Consider the following 25,466-nt stretch of genomic DNA (forward strand, 5'->3'; position numbering starts at 1 on the left):
CTTGTCCCCAGTCCCTCTCCAGCTCTCCTGGAGCCCCTTTAGGCCCTGCAAGGGACTCTCAGGTGTCACTGGAGCCTTCTCTTCTCCAGGGGAACTCCCCCAGCTCTCCCAGCCTGGCTCCAGAGCAGAGTTCATGGAATTCCTTCTCAGAGCCTGTCACTGCTGCTGGAAAACCCCACATTCATCCCTCACATCCAGGACACTGATTAGCATGGAATACATCCATGATAGAAGGAATTAGGGGATTTCATATCAAAGAGCTTAAACCCAAATCCCAGAGCTCTTGGTGGGACTTAACACTGGCTTGGGAGGGACCTTAAAGATCTCCCAGTTCCATGGGCAGGGACACCTTCCACTATCCCAGGTTGCTTCAAGCCCCATCCAACCCGGCCTTGGACACTTCCAGGGTCCTGCCATGGGGAGCAGAAGGATCCAGGTGGTCCATGAGCTCCAGGCTGGGAATTTTTAGGCTCTCAGCTCGTCCCACCCTTGACAGGCAGAGGTTTGTAACAACCCAGGAGGGGAAGGGAGGGAACATCTGAGGCACCGGAGGAAGGCTTCCAGCTTTCAAGCAGAGGTCAATAAACAGGGTAGCTTCTCTCTTTCAGGTTTCAAACAGCTTGGCAGGATCCTTTTGGTGCTTGGAAATCAGGAGATGAAGAGATGATGACAAAGAACATGAAAGTGGAGATCTGAGGAGCCTCAGCAGAATCAAAAAGTCCTCCTGAAGCGCCCGCGGTGGCTCAGAGGTTTTAAAAATGCCACAAATCACCTCGTTTAGCTCCTTAAAACTTCAGGGCTCTACTTTCCCTCCAAACTTCCACCTCACCCCGTACCCGACCCTCCAAAGTGCCAAATCACGATTCCAGTTCCTACTCTCACCCTTTATTCCAGCTGGTGTGTCCCGGAAGCAACTCCCGCTGGGTGTTTATGTGACCAACCCCTCTCAGCTTCTTTCATGGAATTTTTCCCTTCCCAGCTCAAGGAATCACTGCTTTTTTTTGCAGGAGAACATTACAACTGCTTGGGAATCATCTCTTGGAATGAGGTCTGTCTTCTGTGACCACGCAGAACCCTCTGGAACTCCAGCACCTGTTTTATAGGAGTGGGATAAAATCAACGTCCATTCGTTTTCCACGGCAGCAAAACCTTGCCTGGAGTAGCATTTCAGTGGCATTTTTAGGCCAAATCCCAACATCCTGATTGTTCCATGAGTATTTTGTCTTCTGGGCATCTTTTTGCAGGTTGATTTTATTTATTTATTATTTTTCAATCAGCACAGACAGCTGGGGGTGTCCAGTTTGGAGAAGAGACCTTAGAGCCCCTTCCAGAGCCTAAAGGGGCTCCAGGAAAGCTGGAGGGGGATTTTGGACAAGGGATGGAGGGACAGGACAAGTGGTCAAGGACACAGCAAAGCCAAGGGAGAGTTAAGATTGAGGATTTTTCCCAGGAATTTTGGGAAGAGGCACTGCAATCACTGCCAGAGCAATCAGCTGGATCTCAGGTGCTGCAGGAGATGCTCTCAAATTGTCTCATTTCCATAGGGAAGAAGGTCAGGAGGGATTAAGGAAGTAAATATATCACCTGATTAGGAGTTCAGGGCGTTCTAAGGACTTAGGCAATGAATATTCAAGCAGGTCTTTGCTTCCCAAAGGTTTAGTCAATAAATGAAATATGTAGAAGTGATCTGGGCACAAAACTAAAGATCCCACCTTGTTCCGGGGTGAAAAGAGACATTTCAGTTTCCCAACTGCCTTTTCCATTTTAATTTCCATACTACCTTTTCCACTTTACCTTGGGAAAATAAAGGTGGAGAAGAAGGAGAAGATCCACAGGCGAGGAAGGGCAAACTGTGACCTCCCAGGTCATCACTCTGGGTGGGTTTTTCCAGAAGCTCAGGGTACTTCCTAATTATTCCTCTTAATTTGGGCAACATTTAGTTCCTGAATATCAACCTGCACTGCTTTAGCCTTGGGATGGACAACAGAGGTGTCCCTGCCCATGGGATGACCTTCAAAGGTCACTTCCAACCCAAACTACTCCATGACTACAATTCTCAGCTGTTCCTCTCCCATCCCAGAAAATTAGCAGCTTTTTATCTCCCCCCTAATTGCCCATTCTTGGAAAACAAAGCACTGTCATGTTCAGCATCCCGAGGCAGGGCTGTGAACGGGAATGTGTTTGGGATGAGCCTCCTTTCCTGTCTCTGCCAGGTGACTCATCCCTCTGAATTTGGGAGGATGTGGAAATCCATTGAAAAAGCTGCAGCAGCTGCAAAAGCTTTGTGTCCACAGATCCTGCAAACTTCGGGGAGGGGAAAACAACAAAATCCCCACAAAAAATAAACCAAAGAACTCAAGAGTGCAGAGCTCAGGATGCTGAATCTTCCCAGGATGCTGAATCTTCCCATCAAAGCCACAAAACTTCCCNGCCAGGTTTGGAGGTGCTTCGTTTCCACCCCATTCCCTGCTCTCTCTGTTCCCCTTGTCCTGTCCCTCCATCCCTTGTCCCCAGTCCCTCTCCAGCTCTCCTGGAGCCCCTTTAGGCCCTGCAAGGGACTCTCAGGTGTCACTGGAGCCTTCTCTTCTCCAGGGGAACCCCCCCAGCTCTCCCAGCCTGGCTCCAGAGCAAGAGAAGCTTCATATCCAACATCCCAAATCCTCTGGAAGTCCTGCTCTTTTCAAACCTGGCAACAGAGTCAGGAGAATTTTTTCCAGCAAAACTTCAAAACCTGCCAAAACATTGGAAAACATTCCTTAACTTCTGTCCACTGGACAAGGCTCTGAGCAGCCTGACCCCAAGCTGGACTTGGGGAATTCCAGAGGTCCTTCCCAACTGGAATTATTCAATGACTCTCCTTCAAATTTATGGGGCAAATTCAACTGGAAAAATCTCCTGAGGATTGAACCTTCTGGACATTCCTTTGGACTCCGGTCCCGTTCCAGTGTTGAGGCAAAAATGGAGCAGGAAAAACATCCCAAAATATCCCTAAACCTGAGCATGCAGGTTCAAACCTTCTCAAGACAGAACTGAAGCTGGTTTTTCCATCCTCCCCAAAGAAATCCCAACCCTGGGACTACTGGGAAAGGCCAGGTTGGACGGGGCTTGGAGCAACCTGGGATAGTGGAAGGTGCCCCTGCCCATGAGCTTTAAGGTCCTCTCCAACCCAAATTCCATGATTTTATGCAATTTAGCATCTCTCTTCCCTCTTTGTTCCCTTTAATTTTCTCATAAATTAAAGAAATTTTAAAAAATTATGTTGAATTAAATAATTTGTCTTAAACTCCACCAGATTTTCTGGCAGCAAACTGGGTGTTTTGGGAAGAATAAATACTAATTATTATTCCCAAGGGACGGAATTGGGTTTATGTTTTAGGTTTATTTGCCAAATTAAACACAGGCTCATTGTCACAGCCTGGAATGAAGAGGCAGGGAAAGAACTGGGATAAAATGGGGTGATCAGGAACCCGAGCCCTGGGAAAGCTCCTGAAGCAGTTAAGGAATATTGGAGAAGGATTTTCCTAAATCAGGATAACTCCAGACTCTGCCTATTCAACACCCAGCCCGGAAGAAAACCAGACTTATTTGCCCAGGAATCATTTCTTTCCCAAATCATCACAGCTGCAAAGATTCCTCTTTTTTGGTGCTCCATTTTCCTTGTTTTTCCCACATCTGGAATGTTTTCAAAGGATGGGGTGAATTCCCATTCTGGCCATACGTAGTTACCAAAAATGAGATGTTTTGGGGTTTCTCAAAAAGGCTCTTTGAGGTGTCATTTCTGTTGATAAATTTAATTCTGGAAGTGCTGCTCAGCAAGGCTGAAATTCCAGGGTTTTTTTTTCCCTGTAGGAAAAGGGATTTCAATGAACCCACGGCCAAATTAATTTCAAGGCCCCAAAGATTTTCTTATTTCAAGAGCAACAAGAGTTAGAGGGGGAAAAAATCATCTGAAGGTCAAACATTCAACATGGAAATACCAAGAAATTCCCGGTTCTGCCGGGAAAACATGTTGGATTGACCGGGAAAACGTGTTGGATTGACAGTGCAGGAAAGGAAGGGCTGGTGTTTAGGAGCTGGATCAGTATATTGGGGATGTGGGATGTGCATAATGCATGGGAACACATGGAGACACCTCCCTATGGAGCCCATGGATTTACAGCAGGAGCAGGAGCAAACTGAGAGATTTCTCTAAAAATAGGGAATAATAAAGGAATCCAACATTGCCAAATCCTGTGGAGCTTGCACTGCTTGCCAACGACATCAGGAGCTCTGCCATCCATCAAATCTCTCTGCTCCAGAGGGTGCCAAGTCCTCCTGCCTGGCCAGAGTGGAGATGGAAATGCAGGATGACATTCCCTGCTTTTTCAAGGTGACCAGCTCTGCATTTCCTTTGGGAAGCTGCCCTGAATGGCTGTGCCAGAAGCTTTAACATCCACATGTGAAAGCTAAATTCCTAAATACACAGGAGTTACACATTCCAAAATTCCTAAACACACGGGAGTCTTCCAAGAGATGACATTCCTGTTTTTCCCTGTGCATGATCAAATTCCCTGTTTTGCAGCAGAAACCATTCCATCTGTCCCAGAAACTCACAGGATTCCTGGTTGTTGCAGCACGTCCCTTTGTTTCTTAAAGGCTTCAGGAAGCAAAGATTTTGGGATAAACTTCCCAGGAGAGGTTTCTTCAAGGCCAAAGCCAGGGCAGATGGATCCGAGCTGGTGCCAGATGGAGAAGCACCTGGACCACCTGGAGTGTTCATTAGGCAAGGAAGTCCCAGGGAATTCCAGGGATGGTTTAACTACTGGTTAATGTAGGAGCTGGAAGGCAAACAGAGGGACAAATCCATGGCAGGTGAGTCAGTGCCTGGCAGGATTTGATCCCGAGCTGGAATTCCCTTCCCTTGCTTCCCGCCAGCCACACACCAGTTCCCTTCCAGGCTACGATAGCCAGGACTTTTTTCCCAGGAATTCAGAGGCCTTTCCCAGTTTAGGACACAAAATAGAAGCTCCAGGCATTTCCATCCTGGGGTTTTTTCCCATCCTATCAGTGCTTTGGTTTGGCCATGGAGACTTTAAATTCCTTTTTTTTTACCCCCACAGCCCATTTTCCCTCCTTTGCTCCCCTCCAGCTGCTCCCTCAAGGCACTCCTGTGGAATTGTCCCCTCGTGGATGTTGGATCCGGGATGAATAAAGATGAGGTGGGAGCAGCTTTCCCATTAATTCCCAACTTTGGTTCTCATGACAACAGGTTACAACTCTCCCCATTGCCATGACAATCTCCTGCAGAATGGTTGAAATGCAGCTTTGAGTTATTTTTAGTTTGCCCTCTATTCCCATGGAGACCAACTTTTTCCTGGAAGTGTTTGATGCTTTGTGCTTGGAGCCTTTAATGAGCCTCATGGAAGTCTGGGAGTCAGGAGAGGCAGAGGAGCTCCGAGGTCACCCCATCCCTCCCTGAGCCCTCACTTTGCCACTGCTTTGTTCTTCCTTTTTTTTATTATTATTATTATCTTCTTCTCTTGTGTGATTTGTAACATTTACATTTCCTGGAGTGCTCCAACACTTGGATTCCTGGCACATGATCCAATTTTTTATTGTACTCTTTGCATATGACCCCGTTTTTTACTGTATTCTTTGCACATGCCTCTGTTTTTATTGGATTTTTGGCATTAAATTCTGCCTGAAAAGTTCAGCTCCTGCACAGGCTACCAGGGAAAAAATCCACAAGGGAAAAAACTCTGGAAGAGCCTGAACAGGACATTTAAAGTGACAGTTTTTAGTTGCTGTGGGGACAGACTCTGAGGACTTGTAGACACTCATTGAATCCCATAGAAGAGTTTTTCCCAAGGTCCTGGAGTGCCAGGACAAGGGGGAATGGCTTCCCACTGCCAGAGGGCAGGGTTAGATGGGATATTGGGAAGCAATTCTTCCCTGGGAGGGTGGGGAGGGCTGGGATGGAATTCCCAGAGAAGCTGTGGCTGCCCCATCCCTGGGAGTGTCCAAGGCCAGGTTGGAACAACCTGGGAGATTGGAAGGTGTCCCTGCCCATGGCAGGGGGAACTGGATGATCTTTAAGGTCCCTTCCCACCCAAACCATGCTGTGATTCCCTGGTTTTCCCTGGGCACCACAAAAGCAGGCTTTTCCCAGATGAAAGGTAACGGGAATTCCTGAGGCTGTTGCCAAATACACTCATCACAAAAACCCCCGGAGCTGGCAATTCCTGCAAGCTCTTCTCACCACCAGGAGGAATTCAGGGGTTGGGAAAGGCCCGGGGAGGGCGAGGGGAAGGGAAGGAAAAAAGCCTGGAACACTAAAGGGCCTTTCAGGCTCATTTATTTGAGCGGTGCCAACCAGGATTTTCTTCCTGCACTCCCAGCCAGGGCTTTGGGATCCCATAAATCATCTCTGGCCACAGAGACATTAAAATTCTCCCCCAGTCCTGCCTGAGATGAAATGAGGCCGAATGGCAGCGAGAGCAGCCAGAGGGAAGGGCAGGAGCAGGAAAAATCAGGATAGAAATGGAGCTGCAGAGAAGCAACACCTGATTTTGGTGTCAGACGAGGCAAAATCTGCCACAAACAGATCTGGAAATGGATGATTTGGAAGGTCTCTTCCAAGCCTAACTGTTCTGGGATTCTGTGATTAATAAGCCCAGCTTTGGGAAAGCTGATCCTCAGTAAACTAGAACTAAAATATTGGTATAAAGTCCAGTAGAAAAACAGACTCGGTAATGAACAGATTACAAACCAGGGAAAATAGACTTGGGACTAACAGATCTGGGACAAACCAGGGAAAACAGGCTCAGTTCTAACAGATCTGGGACAAAGCAGGGAAAATAGTCTCAGACTAACAGATCTGTGCAAACTAGGGAAAATAGGCTCAGTTCTAACAGATCTGGTCCAAACCAGGGAAAACAGACTCAGTACTAATAGATCTGGTATTAACCAGGGAAAACAGGCTCAGTTCTAACATACCTGGTACAAACCAGGGAAAATGGGCTCTGGACTAACAGAGCTGGGACAAACAAGGGGAAATAGGCTCAGTACTAATAAATCTGTACAAACTAGGGAAAATAGGCTCAGTTCTAACAGATCTGGTATAAAAGGGTGTAGGGGGGAAGGCGGCACATATTAAGGGTGGAGCATCACTGAGGGATTTAGGGATTGCTGGTGGGTCTCTGCTGGGACAAACTGGACATCCAGGGATAGTTCTGGGGAGGGAGGATGGAATTATGGGTGGAGGAATCATGTTAAGGAGCTTTTCCGACCCCTGCAATGCCAAGAGGGCCAATTTGACTTCCTGCATGGAACTTTCTTGCTGTTCAGGAGCAAAGTAAAAGGAACATCCAGGAAAACACATGGAAGCACAGGGAACATGAAGAAAAAGAAGGTTTAAATGATGGAAAACATGGCTGAAACAAAGGAAAATAGGATGGCTCAGAAACACCCTAAAAATGAACAAAACCATCAAAACCCCAGTTTCATTCTGTGATCTAGAGAGACTGAGAAAAAAAAGACAATAAAAAACCCCTTCAGTCACCAATTTTAATCCTGAATCCACATTTTCAAAGCCAAAATCACTGGTTAGAATTTGCTGATGTGCAAGGGAAGGGAAGAGCTTTGGTGGGGCTGGTGCTTAAAACAGAAATAAAAGTAAAACTATGAAAATAAAAATGAAAATTAAAATGAAAATAAAAAACATGTTTCCAAGGTCATCTTTTTGGCTTTTTTCCTCCCACCTACACTTTTTTCTCTTCTCTGCCCTCACCACAGGGACAAAACAAGGGGAGAGGGATGTTTCCCAACGTTTCTCTGGAGCTCCAAACCACTTCGTGAATTATTTGGGGATCACAGAATCACAAAGGCAGGAAAAGATCTGGAAAAGCATCGAGTCCAATCCTTCTCCCAGCACCTTCCAAGGCCACCACTGACCCATGTCCCCAAGTGCCACATCCACAGGGATTTTGAACACTTCCAGAGATGGGGATTCCGCCCCTAATCGAATCCCAAACCCCTCTGCTTCCTTCTCCATCTCAAAAAAACTCTAAATTTGATAGACAGAAGCCAGGCAGTTCATTTTAAATATGGATTTAGCAGAATTTAAGGGAATTTAATGACCTTCATGTTGCAGGTTTTACAGGAATTTCAAAGGATTCACCTTGGACTTTTTAGCATATTTTTAGCATTTCTGTGATTCCATGATTCTACAAGTTGTTTGGAAGTTTCCCAGTATAGAAATCCCACATTTAAACATAAAAACAAGAGTCTCCACAGGTCACAGCTCATTCATCTCCCATTCCAGGAGGATTTCCCTGTCTGCTCCACACACAGCAATTAATAAACATGGAGAAATGCCAGAGGGAAAATATTCACTGTATCCACTTCATCCATTTTTAATCCCCCTGAAATCAATTCAATGCCCTGAAAATTCCTGTTTTACACAACTGGTAAGCAATGGATCCCCTAATTAAATATCCCAATCCATGGAAAGGGGGGACATGCAGGAAGATCTTATAAGGAGAGGGAAAAGGAAAGAGGGAGAAGCCCAATCCCACCTGCTTTGGCATCAAAGCCTCACGTTCCTCAGCGCTCTCCAAAAATGTGATCAGGAATACCAAAAAGAACGGGGAAAAAAGGCAAGTTTATCCTCTTTCCACACGGCAGAACTTGGAAAGAGCCAATCTCTATCAAAGCCCAGATTTTCCAAGGAATAACACAGCCCAATTTGAATTTCAAGTTAATAAAAAGGCTGAAATCACGCTTGGAATTCTCTGTGTCCCACAAAGGAGGGTTAAAAGGAGGATTTCTACCAGGGAAGCTGTGGCTGCCACATCCCTGGAAGTGTCCAAAGCCAGGCTGGAGCAACCTGGGACAGTGGAAGGTGTCCCTGCCCATGGCAGGGGGTGGGATTGGATGAGCTTTAAGGTCTCTTCCCACTCAAACCATCCCGGAATTCCATGAGCATCCCTCCCAGGCTGGGAAGTGCAGCAGGACCGGAGGGATGTCGTGCACCGGAGCGACACAAACTCCCTGGAGATTTCCCAACTGGCTTCACATCTTTGGGCTCCTGGATTTTATTCCCATTTATTATTCAGCAATAAGGAACATGGAGTCAGTCAGGCCCTGAATTCCAGCATCTCATCAGCATATTAATGAGATCCTGGGAGGGAAAGGATCCCAGCGGGAGGGAGAACAAACACCACTGGAATCAAACAAGGAGAGGTTGGATTCCTCATCCCTGATTCCACACCAACAGGCTGATCCATCCACAGCGCTGCTGCCTTCCTGGAGTGGGTGCAGGAAAACAGGAAGGGGAACACTCCAAAGGAAAACCAGGTGGTTCAGCAGCTCAGATTTTGTTGGGGGGGAAGGAATTCTACCAAGCCTTAAATCCAATTAAAAATCAGCCTCAATTCAAACAACAGCTTCCCAATTCTGCCTCTATTTCACCAAATAACTCTGATTTAAAACCTCCTGGTTTAAACTTGATTTTTATTTCCTCTAAAGATCCATCTAAGCCAGCCCACACTTTAAAAATTCTTTAGGAAATCACTGTCCTTCAAGGAAGATCAGACTGGGAAAATGAAAGATATGAATAAAGGGATGGTGCTCCAGGTCCTTGGGTCTGTGCCAAGGATTCCCCACTCTTCCTAACACAAGGATTTCTCAGTTTCCCCAACAGCCAATTTGGCACAAAAACTCTTATTATTTCTCTTGGAATGGATCTCTCTCCCCATCCCCACCCCCCGGGTTTGGAAAACAGCAAAGAAACAAGAATGAGAAGAAAATCAGATTCAAACTGATCCTTTCAGCCAAAAGCAATCACAGAAATAAAAATAATAAATATTAAATACTAGAAAATATTCACATAAAACTAAAAAACCCACATATTCAAGCTGCCAGTCTCCTGATTGCCATCCTTGTTTTCTTTCTGCCTTTATCCCACTGGAGTTTTATTCCACAGCTCTTCCCATAAGTTCTGAGCCCACCCTCAGGAGTTGCCTCTTTTCTGTACAGAGGTTAAAATTTCAATTTTCTCCTCCTCCTTTGCTGTAGAACTTTATATTTCCTGAAATATTCCAACTAATTCAGATTTAAAAGGTTTTTGTTCCCTGGAATATTCCGTACACAAAGGAGCTGAGAGTGTCCGATGCTCACTTCCACAAAAGCACATTCCCAAGCAATTCCACACATCAGGGGGAAGTCAACATGCCCAACAGGCCCCACAAATATAAAGTCTTGACACAACATGACACCCAAGACCTAATTACATCCAAAATGGGAGAAGAAGGAGTTTTCCAAGGCTTGTTTTGGAAGGTGCTCATGAGAGCAAAATCCACGGGGAAAACCACTGAGAAACGGAGTTTTTCCACCTAAATTCTTTCCACATCAGAACCCTTCAGCTGCAGAATTATGGGAAACATCTTGCAGTGCCTTGTTGGAGTACTAAAAATTACATTTTTAGACAACTCAGTTCCAAAGAAGGGCTTTAAACCAGACTCGTTCCTCAACATCAGATGGGCTCAAGCAGAGTGGAACCTGAGAGCAAAGAACTCAGCCAAGAACAGGGTTTAAGTTCCCACCTCCAAGAGCAACTGTACATTCTCCAAACAACAGGAGATCCTGGGGGATCCTCACTTCTCCAGCTGGATTATTCCAGCACGTGCATGGGAAGCTCAGTTCAGCTCTGGAGGGAAGTTGAGCCCAGCTGCAGAGCCAAGCCCAGCTCAGCTCCACACACAAAGCTCCCACTGACCCTCCCAGCAACTTCTTGCCTGTTTTGTTTATCCGAAGAAACCCCCTTTTGATCCTTTTCCTCAGGATTTCCAGGGCATCCTCCTATGGATTCAACTCTCCTCACTACTCACTGCACTGACGTCGCTGGAAGGTTTTCCCTGCGAATCCCGTTCCCTGATGGGAACTCTTTCTCCCATCGCTCCTGAGTGACCACCTGCTCCTCCAGTGGGACATGGACACTCGGGAAGGAGCCAGGGAACACCAGTCCTACCTGTGTATGCCATGTTCTTCGGGTTTCCATAGGGAGCCCCCGGTTGGACGGGGCTGTAAACAGGATTCATGGTGGAAGACCAGGAACTCTGGGAACAAAAGAAAAGCAGAGTTGAGATGTTGGCTCCAAACATCCCCCTGTTAGAATTCCAGACACAGAGAGCTGGGAAGGGAAGGCTTTACAACCAGACATCACAACCAGAGAGATATTTAATAATTCAAGGCTTGGATCTCTTCGTTAATTCCCAGAAATTCTCCAGCGCTGTGTGTTCTGCCTACAAATGGAGCAGATGGATCTGACACATCCCTGCTCCAGGGGGGCTCAACATTCATGACCCCACTTCCAGCTGCAACAAAGAGGAGAAGCCACCAGTCAGACAAGGAATCCTCTCCCTTGGAAGAGGGAAAAGTTCTTGGGTGACGAAACCAACCCCAACCAAGCTCCGACCTTTGGGGAATCAGGAGATCAAAGCCCATCTGCAAAGATTTGTGGAGTGGGAAAACCCAGAGGCCAAGGCCTGGCTCCTGGGCAGGGCATCCAGTGCCACCCACCCCTCTCCCAGACAGGGACATGGAATCAAGATCTTCCGTGAGCCAGGAGATTCCAAGAGCCCTCGCGTTCCGGTGGAGCCGGGTCAGCTCCTCGGGAGTTTTCTTCAGAGGAAAGCCAAGGAACTTGGGAATGTGTGCCTCCCAAGTGTCAGTTAAGCAAGTGGCTCAGTTAATTATCTTAATGAAGCACATTCTCAGTTGTGATTAAGGGGAAAATCAGTCATTAAGCTCTATTAGGCAGCACATTTGTCTGCACAGTTATCCAGTGACGATCTCACGCCAGACCCAAAACCATCCTGCCTTCCCAGTCCGGGGGGGTTTGTTCCAATGCGCTGTTTTCCAGGTCATAAATAACCCCCTCCTTCCCAACCAAGTGTCTGGTGATGGATGCACAGTTTGGAGGATCATTAACTCCTCCTGCTTTACCTCCAATCATAAACAAGTCCAACGGTGAATGGCAGCACCAACGGACTTGACAACAATTAGTGCTTAATTAATTAGCTGTCCCTCCACCCCCCAGCTGGCACAGGAGGAGCAGTTCTGAAAGCCAAGGAAATCAGGGTTATAAAGCAAAACCACAGGGACACAGGGATTGCCATCAGTGGCCTCATGGAGTGTTCAGATCACCAGGAAAATCAGCGTAAAACTTTACGTCCGTGGAATGTTTGGGCTCGGGATTGACATTCCAGCAGAAGGGTTTGATGGCCCTTGTCCAAAGTCCCCTTCCCTGGGGAGCCTGTTCCAACATCTATGAATAAAACGAAATAAAATAAAATAAAATAAAATAAAATAAAATAAAATAAAATANAATAAAATAAAATAAAATAAAATAATAAACCTGGCATCCCAAATCCAGGAAGTTCCTGAAGTTATTCTCGTTATCCTTTCGAAATAAGGGAATAAAATATTTACAAACAGAGTCCTAATGCGAAATAAATCTATTTTCCAGGGGTTTTAAAGCAGTGACACGGACAGGTGAGTCCTTGTGTCAAGGTGACCTTCCCTTTCCCCTCCCATTGCATTGTCCTTGTGAAAGTAGGATGGAAATGCTTTTGGGAGCCCCTTCGGGAAAAGAGCAGGATTTTCTCTGTGTGCCAAAAAATCCCTCATTTCCCACCAGGCAGCAGAGAACCAACATGAAGAGTGGGAACAAAGAGAGAAGACAAAGCAAAAAAGCAACGTTCCCTCCCTGACCTGTCGGCCCTCAACATTCATGTTATGCAAATCACATGCAAATCACATCCAGCCAAAGTCTCCTTGAACATGAAAAGGCCTCCTGACCTTGCACTGCATCCAAATCCCAATAATTTCCTGACAACTTTTCAGGAAAGTCCTTTGAAGCCTGACTCTCACTTGGGATCCACAAACAGTAATTAAATTAACTCCCATTTCAGCTGCTAAAGGTTCATTCAGGAGGTTCCAGGGCTCTATCCCACCTTTTCCCCAAAAAAGGCTGCTGTGAGCTCAGGAATTTGTAACACAAGGGGGTTCCCCCCCAATTAACAGCTCCTGTTTTAATTACTCTTTTATTTTGGCTACACCAGAACCAAAAGTTGATTGGACACGCCTCACGTGGAATAAAATATTCTATTTGCCATAGAAATAGAACAGGAATTCTAATGGAAAACAAGAATCATGGAATGGTTTGGGTTGGGAGGGACCTTAAAGTTCATCCAGTACCATGGGCAGGGACACCTTCCACTATCCCAGGTTGCTTCAATCTGGCCTGGAAGCAGCTCCCCTGCAAGAAATTCCAGACTGAGGAAAACCCAAGGGTGTTGGCAGAGCTGGTCTTATACTGGCTTGTTTTCTCTTTCCACAGATGGATCCCATGCTGTGAATTCCCAGCTTTTCCTCTGCGGGATAACGGGTTTCACCCCCAGGTGACCCACAAACACATGGATTTCTTCAAAGCTCCCTGTGTGTCCAACTCTGCTCTCAGCAGTTCCCAAACAGCTTCCTTGATATATTCCCTATTAATTCCTTTCACTGCAAGCCTTGCTGATGTTCTCTTTGGAAGTGATCCCTGCTGGAATCTTGTACTCCCGACTGAGCCGCGTCCTCCTCCAGCTGATCATCTCCTTTCCTTTATCTCCACAACCCTAATTCCTTGTGTTTTGCTGGAAAGACCTCCAGGAACACAAGACACTTCTCTCTGCTCCTTTCTTTCCCCAAATGATGGATTGGGAGACTCCGGTTGGCCACTGGGAAAAGCCCTTTGGAGAGGTGGGCACTGCGTTACTGCACCAGGTTCACCAGGGATTTGCTGGATGGAACGGTTTTCCAAGGTTTGGGATATTCCTAACGGCCTCCAGCCAGGAGTTTCCTTCTGGTGGGACACCAGAAACCTTGGAGGGGTGGGAGGGCAGCACTCCCACTTTTCCATTCATGGATATCTCATACTCAGTCAGAGAAATGAGGTTGTGATGCCTCATCACCCTCACAGCCAGGAATTCCTTCCCAATATCCCATCTAACCCTGCCCTCTGGCACTGGGAAGCCATTCCCCCTTGTCTTGCCCCTCCAGCCCCTTGGGAAAAACTCCTTTATGGGCTTCAACGAGCGTCTACAAGGACTTGAAGTAGGAATGTGATGAATTCACAAGTTTAGTTTTACTTGGAAAATAAACTCGATATTCCCAGATGATGTTTTGGGAAATACTGGGTGGCACTTTTTTTTTTCCCTTTACAAAAAAAACAGAGTTCCTGGTTTAATTCAGTTTTAGGAGCTGATTCCAACAGCAAGGAAGAACTAAGGAATTAAATCTAAAATAAGCAGGTCAAGGTGTAAGACAGCACCTAGGCCAGATGCTTGTCCTCTGGAAAACCAGTCCTAAGATGTTCCACAACGGCCCAGGGAACAGAGGGAAAGCACAGGGCAGGACCTGGGTGATCCCACAGGAATTGCCAGGCAACAGGAGGGGAAAAAATGTCCCTGATGGCAAGAAAAGGAGGGGAATTGTGAGAGGAGCCACGACCTCTCCGATTCAGAGAGCCTGGGAATACACATCCAGAAAGAACAAGGAAAATGCTTCCCAAGACCCCTCTTTCTTCCTTTAGGTTTGTTTTTTCCCCAATAAAACCTTTTAAAACCAATATAAAATATTCTGGTTATTCCTTTTCAATGAATAATATGTATTGAATCAAATTTAAGTTGATCATTTGATATTGAATTCCTTTAATTAGAGACATGCATTTGAATGGAATGGGGTGGACATATGGAAGTCAGAGCACAGAGAATGACATCCCATAAATATAATATACATTTCTCCACAGAAATTTCCCAGGGCACAACCATCCCTGCATTACTGGGATCATGCCTTCCTGGTATTCCTCACTGGCATTACTGGGAACGTGTTATCCCACCAGTATCCTTCACTGGCATTCCTGGGAATGTGTCTGGAGCTCTCCTTTTTTATTTGATGCCAAATACCTGTTATTGGCTGGAAAGAGAAGGAAAAGTCTGATCCCAAAGGACAGGAATGACATTGTGGAATCCTATCCTTCATTTCCACAAAACACAAGCAAAATATTATTTTTAGGAAAAGGATTTTTCTCCCAGAGGGAGCACTGGAACAGGCTCCCTAAGGAAGTGGCCACTTCCAAAGCTGCCAGAGCTCAAGGAGCACATGGTGAGATTGTTGGGGTGTCCTGGAGCTGGACCTTGATCCTTGTGGGTCCCTCCCAACCCTGGATATCCCTGGATTGTATGATCTGCTGAGGCAGCCGTGTGGGAGCAGAGCAGAATTCCCATCCCTCCATAGCTACATTCCCGAGCTCCTGAGTGACCCAGGACTTGTAATCCCCTTCCACTGGAGCGTGGTGGATACAAACACTAATCCTCCTGATTTGCAATTCCCAGCTGATCCCGAAAATCTTCTGCAGACACTGGATGGGGGAATAGAAAAGGGAGCAGAGACACAACAGCAATGACGAGGCCAAGCCAAAAAACCTCCTCAGCCCCTGACAGCTGGAAAACATCATGGGATCAAAAATCCTGGGATCAATAGGAAAGCCATAAGAACTGAAGAATGCTCCTCGAGGAATTGGATTAGGAAGGAAGAGGGAGAAATTCCAGAGGCAGAGGGAATGTAAAAGCAGCAAGTGCATCTTGGAGCCCAAAGCCAGGAGCAGAGGCTGAGTCACAGCAGCTATATTTGGAATAAATCCAGAAGAATCATTCCTAAAATAGGTGAACTAAACCCGAAGAAGGAGAAAAAGGAAATTCCATCCTGAATATAAAGTGAAAAACCTCCTCTTGCAAAGTTCAACGTGGTAAGGAAAGCTCTGGTCTCACCAGCATCCCAAGGGAATGAAACACCGAGGGAGCTGAAGGGGACCTTTGTTAAACATAATCCCGGAATTACAAAAGAGCCACAGGAAAACACGGCTCCATTTCCAGCCTTGTAATCCCGTACTTAACACTCTCTGTCCCTCGGAAAGAAAAACCCACCCCTGTTTTGTTGGGGTTTGAAGGCTGGTCAGTGTTTACCCACAGACCAAAGCCAGGCTCCAGCTGAACAGCGGGAACGGCAGGAACTCCAGGAGTTCGCTTTCCCAGGGGTGATGAGACTGGGAGAGGATGTGCAGTTCTGGAAAGGTTTGGGAACTCTCAGTATTCCCAAAAAGAGGGGGCTCATACCTCCAGCAGCTCTGCCTTGCAGGGGTGGCTTTCTTAGCAGAGCCAGCCCACGTATCATCTCCTGCCAAGCTCCTTCCCTGATGCTCTCCGGGTACATCCCGCTCCGGATCCAGAGCCAACCACCCCATTATGTGGCTGTTAATTAGGGCTCCGTGTCACCCCCTGAGCAATTAAACATCATCTCTTGCTCTGGCTTTGTTAAATTGATGTCTACACCCACATCCCACTTCCCAGGAAAGAGCTGGAAGTTGTGCTGCAGCCAGGCTGGGTTTAGCTCCCCCCGACCAGGATTTTGGGGGGATCTGCTGGTCCATATCCTATATATCCTACACATATTCCTGATACAGGCTGGAGACTCCACATGGGGCTGTGTAATCTCCTGACAGACCCATCACCCACCAACCCAAAGAAACCGACTTCCAGAGGTTTCAGGTGCATCCAAAGCTGCTCCATATAATTAAACCACCCCAGATTCCTGAACTATGCCATGAATTCTTCACAGGGGAAAACCTATGCGATAAATCAGGAATACAGATCCTGAATACAGTATCTGGTCAGAATTACCCCAGAGGCAGAGCCTTGCTGGGACCCTTCGGAGCTCCAGGCCCATCCCTAAGGATTTGCTGTGGCACCTTTCCAAGTGCTCTTAATATCCCCTGAAAACAGCTTCCCTGGCACGGAATCAGAGGGACCTCTGGGAATCAACTTGGATTCCTCAGGAGATAACGCCATATTTTAACCACAGAAACAAAGTCCTTGGTTGTCCTTGACCAAATCATGGATCTTTTTCCATCCCCAGAAAGCAAATGTGATCTGACAGTTCCCTTTTCAAAGGTTACCTGGAACACACAGCTGGGAATTATTCTGGGAGAGGGATTCAACACTGGTCCAACTTCCCCCAAGTTTCCTTCACAATTCCCTCTCCAGCCAAGGGCAGCAAATTGGAATCTGCTCCACATCCCTGTGGGATAATGGCCTAACAGAAGTGGGAATTATTCCCTTATGTTAGGAGAAAACAGCCCTCAACTAGACAAAGACATGGAATTGCTCATTTCCAAGTGTTTCTGGATGAATGGGAAAAGGGGGAAAAAAGATGATCCGGCTCTCCCTGAAATGCATCTGAAATGCATCTCCTACAACTCAAAATCAAACCAATCGCCACCAAAAGCTGCACGTGTTGTTCCTACCTCGGGAATATTGGACATTCCCTGGCTTCTTTGGGATTTTTCCAGTAGCAAGAGCTGTCTTTACCAGGAGGACTCTGAGGACTGAGTCAGCCACGCAGGAATTCTGCAAACAAACAGCACTTCAGGTCTTCCCTGCCAAGGAAAAAAGCTGATTTGGGACAGGGAAAAACTGCCACTGAAGATGTTTCCAAGGACTTGGCTTGGAATGACACGCTCTTGTTTTTCTGACCTCACTTGTCTTGTCAGAACTATTTCTCTGAGCAATATTTTAGAGCCTCCTGTGCCCAAAAAATCCGGATTTTTTAAAAAATCAACATTAGCAGTCGATTCCCACCCGGGATTCAGCTGGAATCCTGCAGACACAAAACCTTCCCAAAACAAAAAGCCGGTTTTTCCCCGTCCAACGAACGATTTTAAGGAATTTTTTTGGCTCTTCAAGTTGTCTTTTTTGTCGGAGGTAAAAGAACAGACACATTTCTTCTTGTGTACAACTTTCCAGGCTTGCCAATTAGCTCTTATTGCCAGATAAAAATGGAATTCCTCGTGTCACAAATGGAACCATCCGCAGTTGGGGTGACAGGGGAAGGGAATTCAAGCATGACCACGCCTTTTCCAATTGCAGGAGAATCCATGGGCTGCTCTGGCTGGAGTGAGACCATCATTTTGACACTTTAATAGGAGAAAATGGGAAATAAATGCACATAAGGAACCTAACTCCAGAATGAGGGAGAACTCTGGGCACAAAGAATGGGTGATTTTGCTCCACTTCCAATTTATCCTCAGTTTTCCCAATGTTTTTGTGGCCACCCTCCTCTTCACTACACAACCACACCACATCCAAGGCTGACCAGGATCCTAATGATTCCCTCATTAGCTGAACTTCCCAGCAGAACACTTCCCAAGAAAGGAAAGGTCAAAGCCTGCCGTGAGCAGAAGGAAAATTTCAAAAGAGCAGGAAACTCAATTTTTAGCTTTCCCTACTCCCAAAGTCCAGCTTTTTAGGATCCACTCCCGCATGGAAAAGCTGCCCAACATGGGCTCAAGGAAAGGCTGTTCAGTGACTAGAAATAAAGTGGAAAAGTTCAAGGCCACCCGTTCCCAAACTGCATGTGGGACTTCACCCCATTCCCAAATTATCTGCGGGACTTCACCCCATGGAGCAAAGGCTTTGAGGAGGACCCTGTGGGATGAAAAGGAGAAAGAGGGAACCTTCAACCTTGAGGGAGCACGTGGGAAAGTGGGAATAAACTCTCTGGAACGTCCATGTCTAGACAGTGCCAACGTCTTTGTGCTTGGGAAGAGGGATTAGGATGGAAGTCTGGCTGTGCTGCCCCTGGGGGGATACGAAACCAGGAGACACTTTGGGCCCTGCTCCAGGAACCACTTGATCAGGAAGCAAAGGAGGTTTGGGAGAGGGAGAGGGAGGGTTGTGCCGAGCGGTCACAGCAATTAACGGAGCGGGACCGACGGGGAGGAAAAAACCACCGGAATAAAACCCAGGAGAAAGGAATTCTGAGAGCAGGTCAAGGCTCCCGAGGGGATCACCCTTCCAGCTGGAGACTTAACACCACAGACAGGCTTGGAAAAGCTGAGCAGGGAGATTGTGCTGATCCCACGGTGACCCCAGAGCGTCGGGATGCTCAGGCACAAGTCAAAGATTAAAAGGGAATGTTAAACAGGATCAGCACTGGCTGAACTAAGAGGTGCCTTCTCCTTCTTCCCTTCCTTTTCGGGGCTTTAAACTCTTGCCAAGAAGCAAATTTTGCAGAGGTGACAAATTCCCATTAATTTCCAACTGATCCCCCAACAAGAAATCAGGGTTATCTTATGGAAGTCAGTCATTTTATATTAAAGTATATTTAAATGCTATAAATATATTAAAATACAGCTATATTAAGTATAGATATATAAATACATTGAAATAATATCAGTATGTTGGATATAAATATATTAAAATAGTATAAAATATTAAAATAGTAGAAATATATTAAAATAGTATAAAAATAGTAAGTATAAATATTTAAAAGCAAGGAATTTTCCACAGGGTTGGAAAAAGGCAGCACCTCAAGAGCAAATGCCTTTGGAAAGACAAATCCCCATGGAAGATATCGGTGCACCATCACACACATCCCAAATATTCAGGCTGGTTGTTGAGCCAAGGAACTTCCATGTTTTCCACCATTCCCTCTCGTCTAAGGACCCCAAATCTGATGTCCAGCAGTGGGAAATGTGGAGACTTCCATGGGCAGGTGGAGATTGGAATGGTGGAAAAACATTTCCAGGTGGATCATCATCCCACAGTCAGGTGTTCCAACCCCCACTGCCACAGGGAAGGAGGGAAGAGCTGGAAGATCCAGTTGTTGGCTCCTTAATGGCAAGTTGGGATCGAAACCCAATCCAACACCCTTTTTCTGAAGCAGTTAAAGTGATAATACCCAAGAGAAAAGGAGGCTTTACAGAGACAGACAGAAATCTTAATTCCCAAACAAACCAAATTATCCAACTGATACCAGTGGAATTCTTTTTTTTCCATTCAAGCATAATTCTGGAAGGTCCAATTAAAAAAACCTGAACACCTTAGAATAGGATTTGCATTTCAGTTAATTTCCATTTTCAATTTCAATTAATTTTGTGTGGAGAATCCATGGCCAGAACTGGGGACTACAGGAACTATAATATCCAAAAAAATGTGGGAATTCCAAGCATAAAACACAGTATTCCAAGGTTTGGGGTTTTTTTCCTATTGGCCCGTAGAGGAAAAATCAAAACCTCAGTGGCACCACCAGGCTCTTGGTGCTGCCAAACAACAGGACAATGGGAGGAAACTGGAACACGGGAAGTTCCACCTGAACGTGAGGAAGAACTTCCCTGTGAGGGCGACAGAGCACTTGGAAGAGGCTGCCCAGAGAAGTTTTGGAGTCTCCTTCCCTGGGAATATTCCCAACCCTGAAGTAGCTGCTCTCGGGGATCCTGCTTGAGCAGGGAAGTTGGGCTGGATGACCTTCGGTGGCCCAAATTCTGGGATTCTGGGATTCACACGCCGTTGAAACGTGGCACAACGGGTAAATCCAAGGCTCCCGGAATATTCTCCTTTGTGAGGCTCACAACAAACCCTCTGGACATCGTTCCTGTGAATCCCACCCCACCAAGTTATGGCTTCCACATGCTCAAAAAAGAACATTTAATAACGAAGCCGATTGCTTCGCAATTTTATTGCTTATAATTGGCTCTTGCTCTTCGAAATTCCAATTATCCAATCCAGCCTGAGAAAGGCAGGGATACAGAGCCTCTAACGAGCTTAGGGAAAAATCAAAGGGTGGAATCAAAAGCTGGCTCACACCAACTCTGTTCCCTGTGCACTCAAACGAGACTAATTAAGGCTTTTCATGGCACTTTCCCCCTTTTGGCCCCGTAAATCGGAACACGGAGCTCTTCTGAGGGAACAAAGGAATGTGGGGAAGGTGCAGCTCATTAAGCAAACTCCCAAATTCAAAATGCACTTAATCACAACCAGGTATTTCTAGCAGCACTGTGCTCCAGGAGCCGGATAATCCACAGGGAATATTCGTTCCTCCACACAAACAAGGCTGGCACGGCGGGAAGAGGTGGGAAATTATCCATCTGGGGTTTGTGGGAGAAGGGATGCGGAGCAAACACTGCAGGGAGGAGCTATGGAAAGCGTAGGGAACAGGGGGATGTTCCTCCATAGTGCCACGTCCCATCCCTGGAAGTGTTCCAGGCCACGCTGGAAAAAAGCTTCACTTCAACCCCGGATTTGGAGCATTCCCAGCCCAGGGAAGATCCCACCAAACTGGCACAAATGATCCCGAGACTAAAGATCAGAAATTTTCCATCTGAGTTTGGAATCGTGGAGGAGCAAAAGCATAAAGTCCAGGCCCAGTTCCAAATTCCACAGTGGGTAAAACCCAGCCTAATGTAAAAGAGCATCACAGAATGTTTACATCAAACCAAACCAGGAGGGAGATAAGAGAGGTATTTTTGGATACATGTGGATTTTACACACACACACACCAGGATTAACTGTTGAATTGCTGGAATTTCTCTTGGGATGTGGGTGAGTGGGACACTTCCTGGGAGTTTAAGCCAATTCCTTCCACCTTCTGATTTCTGAATGAAATCACCATCAGGAGGCTCAACCCCAAATAAAGATCCTGAAAAATTAAATATCTGAAGTGGTTGGTGGAGATTCCAAGCAGGACAATCACAGCCTAGAGAGCAATCCCGATCTCTCTGGAGATGCCAACCAGGAGCTGGTCAGCCAGGTCCCCCAGGCTCCAACAATTCCACTCTTGAGGTCTCCAGGGACCAAACTGGGAGCTCAGACAACCAAATCTTAAACCTAAATTCCTTAATCTGGAGCTGAACTGGACCAGGAGCCCCCGGACCAGGAGCTTTCTCCTGCAAAGCCACCACTTCCCATGTTCTCACTTGGAAAAACGTCCTGTCCCAGAGATCTCCTACCAGTTCCAATCCCAGTCCCACTTCCTGGGCCTTCTCCCACCTCACCTCCCATCAATCCCACCCACGGGATTGGAGAGACTTTGCCTCTCCCCTTCCACAGCCCTGGATTTCTGGTTCTCACATCCCAAAAAAGCAGCACAACGGGGTCTCCTATTGCTGCCTCAGCTTGGAGATTTGGGGGAAACCAGGCAGGAAAAGGGTCAGGAGCAGCATCAAAGTCCCTTTTTTTTTAATCTTTATCCTTTTTTCTAGCATGAAAAGGAGAAAAAGGGGAAAGAGGGAGATGGGCAGGGGATCTTTGCTGCTGCTTCAAGGCTGGCACAGGCAAGGACAAAAAGCTTCCCTGAAATCCTTGGCACTTTCTGTCCTGTCTGGGCTGAGATGGGGTGGGAGAGGAAGGAACAGCGTCCAAAGAGCAGCCGTGGATTTAGGGCAGGTTTTTCCCAAAGCAGGGCTGAAAAATGATGAAATGCCCTCAGGATAAGGGTCACGGCATGTCCAAATGTTTGATCCCGACACAGCCCAGCGGATCCAGGAGCTGCTGACATTTAAAGTTCATGTTACTGAGCAGCCAAACACAGAAAAGGGGGAAAAACCCCACAGTCAACCCTTGGTTTTCCATATTCCTGCACAAGAACAGCTGGATCAGATCACTTCAGCCATCCCAGTGTCTTCCATAGCCAGAGGGAAGTGAATCCCTAAGGGAAAACTGAAGGGCAGGCACACAGGGATGTTTTCCAAAGGGATTTCCTGACTATTTCACAGCTCCTGTAGATAAGGTACTTAATTCTTATCTATATTTTTATATAAAAAACATGTTCAGAGGTTTGACCTGCTCAGGGCTCATAATCTGAGCACTAAATCCCAAAATGCAGAGTTTATTCACTTTACAAATCACCACAATAAAATTAAGGCCCAGAGTGTTGGTGCAGCTTCAACTCCTGCGTTTCACGAGCCGGAAATTCCTTATTTTCCAATTCCACCGAACTCCTTTCACAGAAAGAAGGGCCCAAACCAGCTCAAACAGCAACACTTTATAATCCACGGAATCCAAAGCTTTCCTGCCTGGAGGGAGATGGGGAAATGGGGTTGGGAGGAGAATCTAAACCCGACGGAAGGGGACACATCAAAGATGGATTGGTACCTCTGGGAGATGAGCTTCCTTCGGATGGAGATAATCCGGAGGGGAATGTGCCTGGGCAGTGAGTCTTCACAGCATTCCAGAGCTCTGGAGCAGCAACAGGACAGAGAGAAAGAGAAAGAGCCGTGAGGGCTCCGTGGGAAAACCTGTGGGACACAAAACACGGCTCCTTCCAGCACAGGGGGAAGGTGGCTTCCCTGGAGCACAAGGAATGGGGACATGGGAGACAGGTTGGGAGAAAGGGAGGAGTGGGAAGGGATGCCAGAGCTGGAAATAAGTCCAAGGTCTTCCCAGTTTAAGCTTCCATGCAAATCCCTGTTAACCAGCTGTTTGTGAGGATTTGGGAATACGCAGCTTTTAGCCCCAGTTTTACATGTTACTCCCAACCCCACCCCACCCCACCTTCCCAGCTGGAACAAAAGCTCTGGAACTGGAAATGAAATGCCTCTAAAAAACTGGGCTCATGCTGGAAACAACTGGGAGTAACAGGGATCATAGTGGGAGTGGCTAGGATCACACTGGGATCATACTGGGAGCGACTGGGATTACAGTGGGTGTGAACAGAACCTCACTGGGAGCTACTGGGCCTATACTGGGAGCCAACTGGGGACACATTGGGAGCAACTGGGATCAACTGGAAGATACTGGAACCATGCTGGGGGGACTGGGATCACAACTGGGGCAACTGGGACCACGCTTTGGGCTACTGGGAGCAAGTGAGAGAAGCTGGGATCATGCTGGAAGCAACTGGGACTGAGCATGCTGAGGGCAACTGGGATAGACTGGGAGTGCTCATAACCATATTGGGAGTGACTGGGCTCTGGGAAGCACAGGGTGCAGGAGGGGGAGGGCATTCCCTTCCCAAGCCACTCCACATGTTTTAGGTAACAGAGAGGAGCAGCAAAGCTCCTGTTCCCAAACCAGGACCAGCTCCCCGGAATAACTGTTTATTTTAATCAACCCAGGCCCAAAAGGTTCCCATGAAATATTTTTTTCCTGGTTTCAACCCACTGATCCCAAATTAGTTCACATTCACTCAAAAAAAACCACACCCTGGGGGAGAAACCAGGATGCAGAAAATGCTGGATCCAGTCTAACAAGTGAGACTTTCTTTGGGAGTGCTGATCCATCCCACTTTTCCCTTCAGAATTCCACCACAAGACCTTTGAAATGAAACCAATGAACTCAAATAGAATCCTTGGACAGAAGTCCAAACCCACCCTAGTGATGTTCCAATCCCCAGACAATCCCAACACTGTTGTTACCACTCAGGGAAAAGGGTCAGGAATATTTCCACCTGTTGCTTCCACAGGTGCATATTCCTACATTCTAATAACAATATTCATTGCTTGGAATTCAATCCTGGTTTCAGGCTTTTTGGCCCTTCAGAATTCAAAGGTACAACCCTGAAATCTCGTCAGGAAAGAGAGGAAAACACAAGGGAATTCCAGCAGAAACCAGGACTCGGCAAATCTCATCCCACCAAGCTCCTCTGTGGCAAGTGAGGTGATGTTCCAAGGTCCAGACAATCCCAACACTGTTGTTGCCCCCCAGGGAAAGGGGGCAGGAATGTTTCCACCTGTTTTCCTACATTCTAATAAGAACATTCATTGCTTGGAATTCAATCCTGGTTTCAGGCTTCTGAGCTCTTCAAAATTCCAAGGCACAACAACCCTAAAATCTCTTCAGGAGAGAGAGAGTGAATTCCAGCAGAAATGAGGACTTGACACATCTCATCCCATCAAGCTCCTCGGTGGCAAACGAGTCTCTGAGCACATTCTGTACCCAAAGGAGCCTCAGTGCTCCAGGAGGTACCAAATATAACAGCTCCAGTTTTAATTCCTTCCAGGAATACACCCGCTCCCGCAGCAAGAAGACGTGGGCTGTGGCTTCGCTTCCAACAGCTTCAGAAAACGCAACAAATCCCTCCTTTTGTGGTAAGAACGGAGCAGAAAATAAATTCAACCTCCCCCAGATCTTCCTCCGGCCCTGGATTTGGGGAAAGCACATCCTGCCCACGGGATCAACCATTCCTTTTGCTGCTTTCCCACCTCCAATCCCTCTGCCATTATTGTTTTGTTTCCCAGAGCGGGTTTGATTCCTAAATTTGCTTCAAATCCATATTTTGGGTGGCCAAGGAAGTCAGCGAGCTCTTGCTCATCAAATACCAAAGGTTTGTGTCCAGCAGTGCTGAATTCCTGGAGGGTTTCCAGGATTCAGCAGCAGGACAGGACTCACACAGCCTTTAGTGCTGAGGGCCAGGAATTGGGAAAAATCCTTTAAATTAGGACTAAACCAAAGAAATGGGAGTGTGAAGATGTCTGGAAGTGCAAAGACATCCACTAAAGAATGAGAAAAATAAATTTGTGAGGAGGAATTAACTTGGAAAATTTAGGGGGATGGCACAACAGTGGGAAGTTCTGCTGGCACAACAACGTTCATCAAGAGTGTAAATAC

General features: G+C 46.7%; 1 protein-coding gene across 2 annotated transcripts in view; it reads right to left on the reverse strand.

The window, feature by feature from the left end:
* Window positions 1-23,106, reverse strand: part of FAM168A (family with sequence similarity 168 member A) — a 46,581-nt gene extending 23,475 nt beyond the window's left edge. Inside the window, exons 1-2 of one of the 2 annotated variants that reach the window (XM_029961506.1) lie at window positions 23,013-23,106; window positions 11,009-11,096 (exon numbers count right to left, since the gene is read on the reverse strand). In XM_029961506.1, coding sequence (XP_029817366.1) covers window positions 11,009-11,078 — 70 coding nt within the window. In that variant the 5' untranslated portion in view covers window positions 11,079-11,096; window positions 23,013-23,106. Of the gene's footprint in view, window positions 1-882; window positions 1,093-11,008; window positions 11,103-23,012 lie in introns of those variants that run through there. The other variant, XM_029961507.1, reaches the window with a different exon arrangement.
* Window positions 23,107-25,466: the final 2,360 nt, after the last annotated feature.

The sequence above is a fragment of the Manacus vitellinus genome, unplaced genomic scaffold, assembly GCF_001715985.3.
Source record: "Manacus vitellinus isolate BGI_N305 unplaced genomic scaffold, ASM171598v3 scaffold_35_pilon, whole genome shotgun sequence".
Taxonomy (NCBI): domain Eukaryota; kingdom Metazoa; phylum Chordata; class Aves; order Passeriformes; family Pipridae; genus Manacus; species Manacus vitellinus.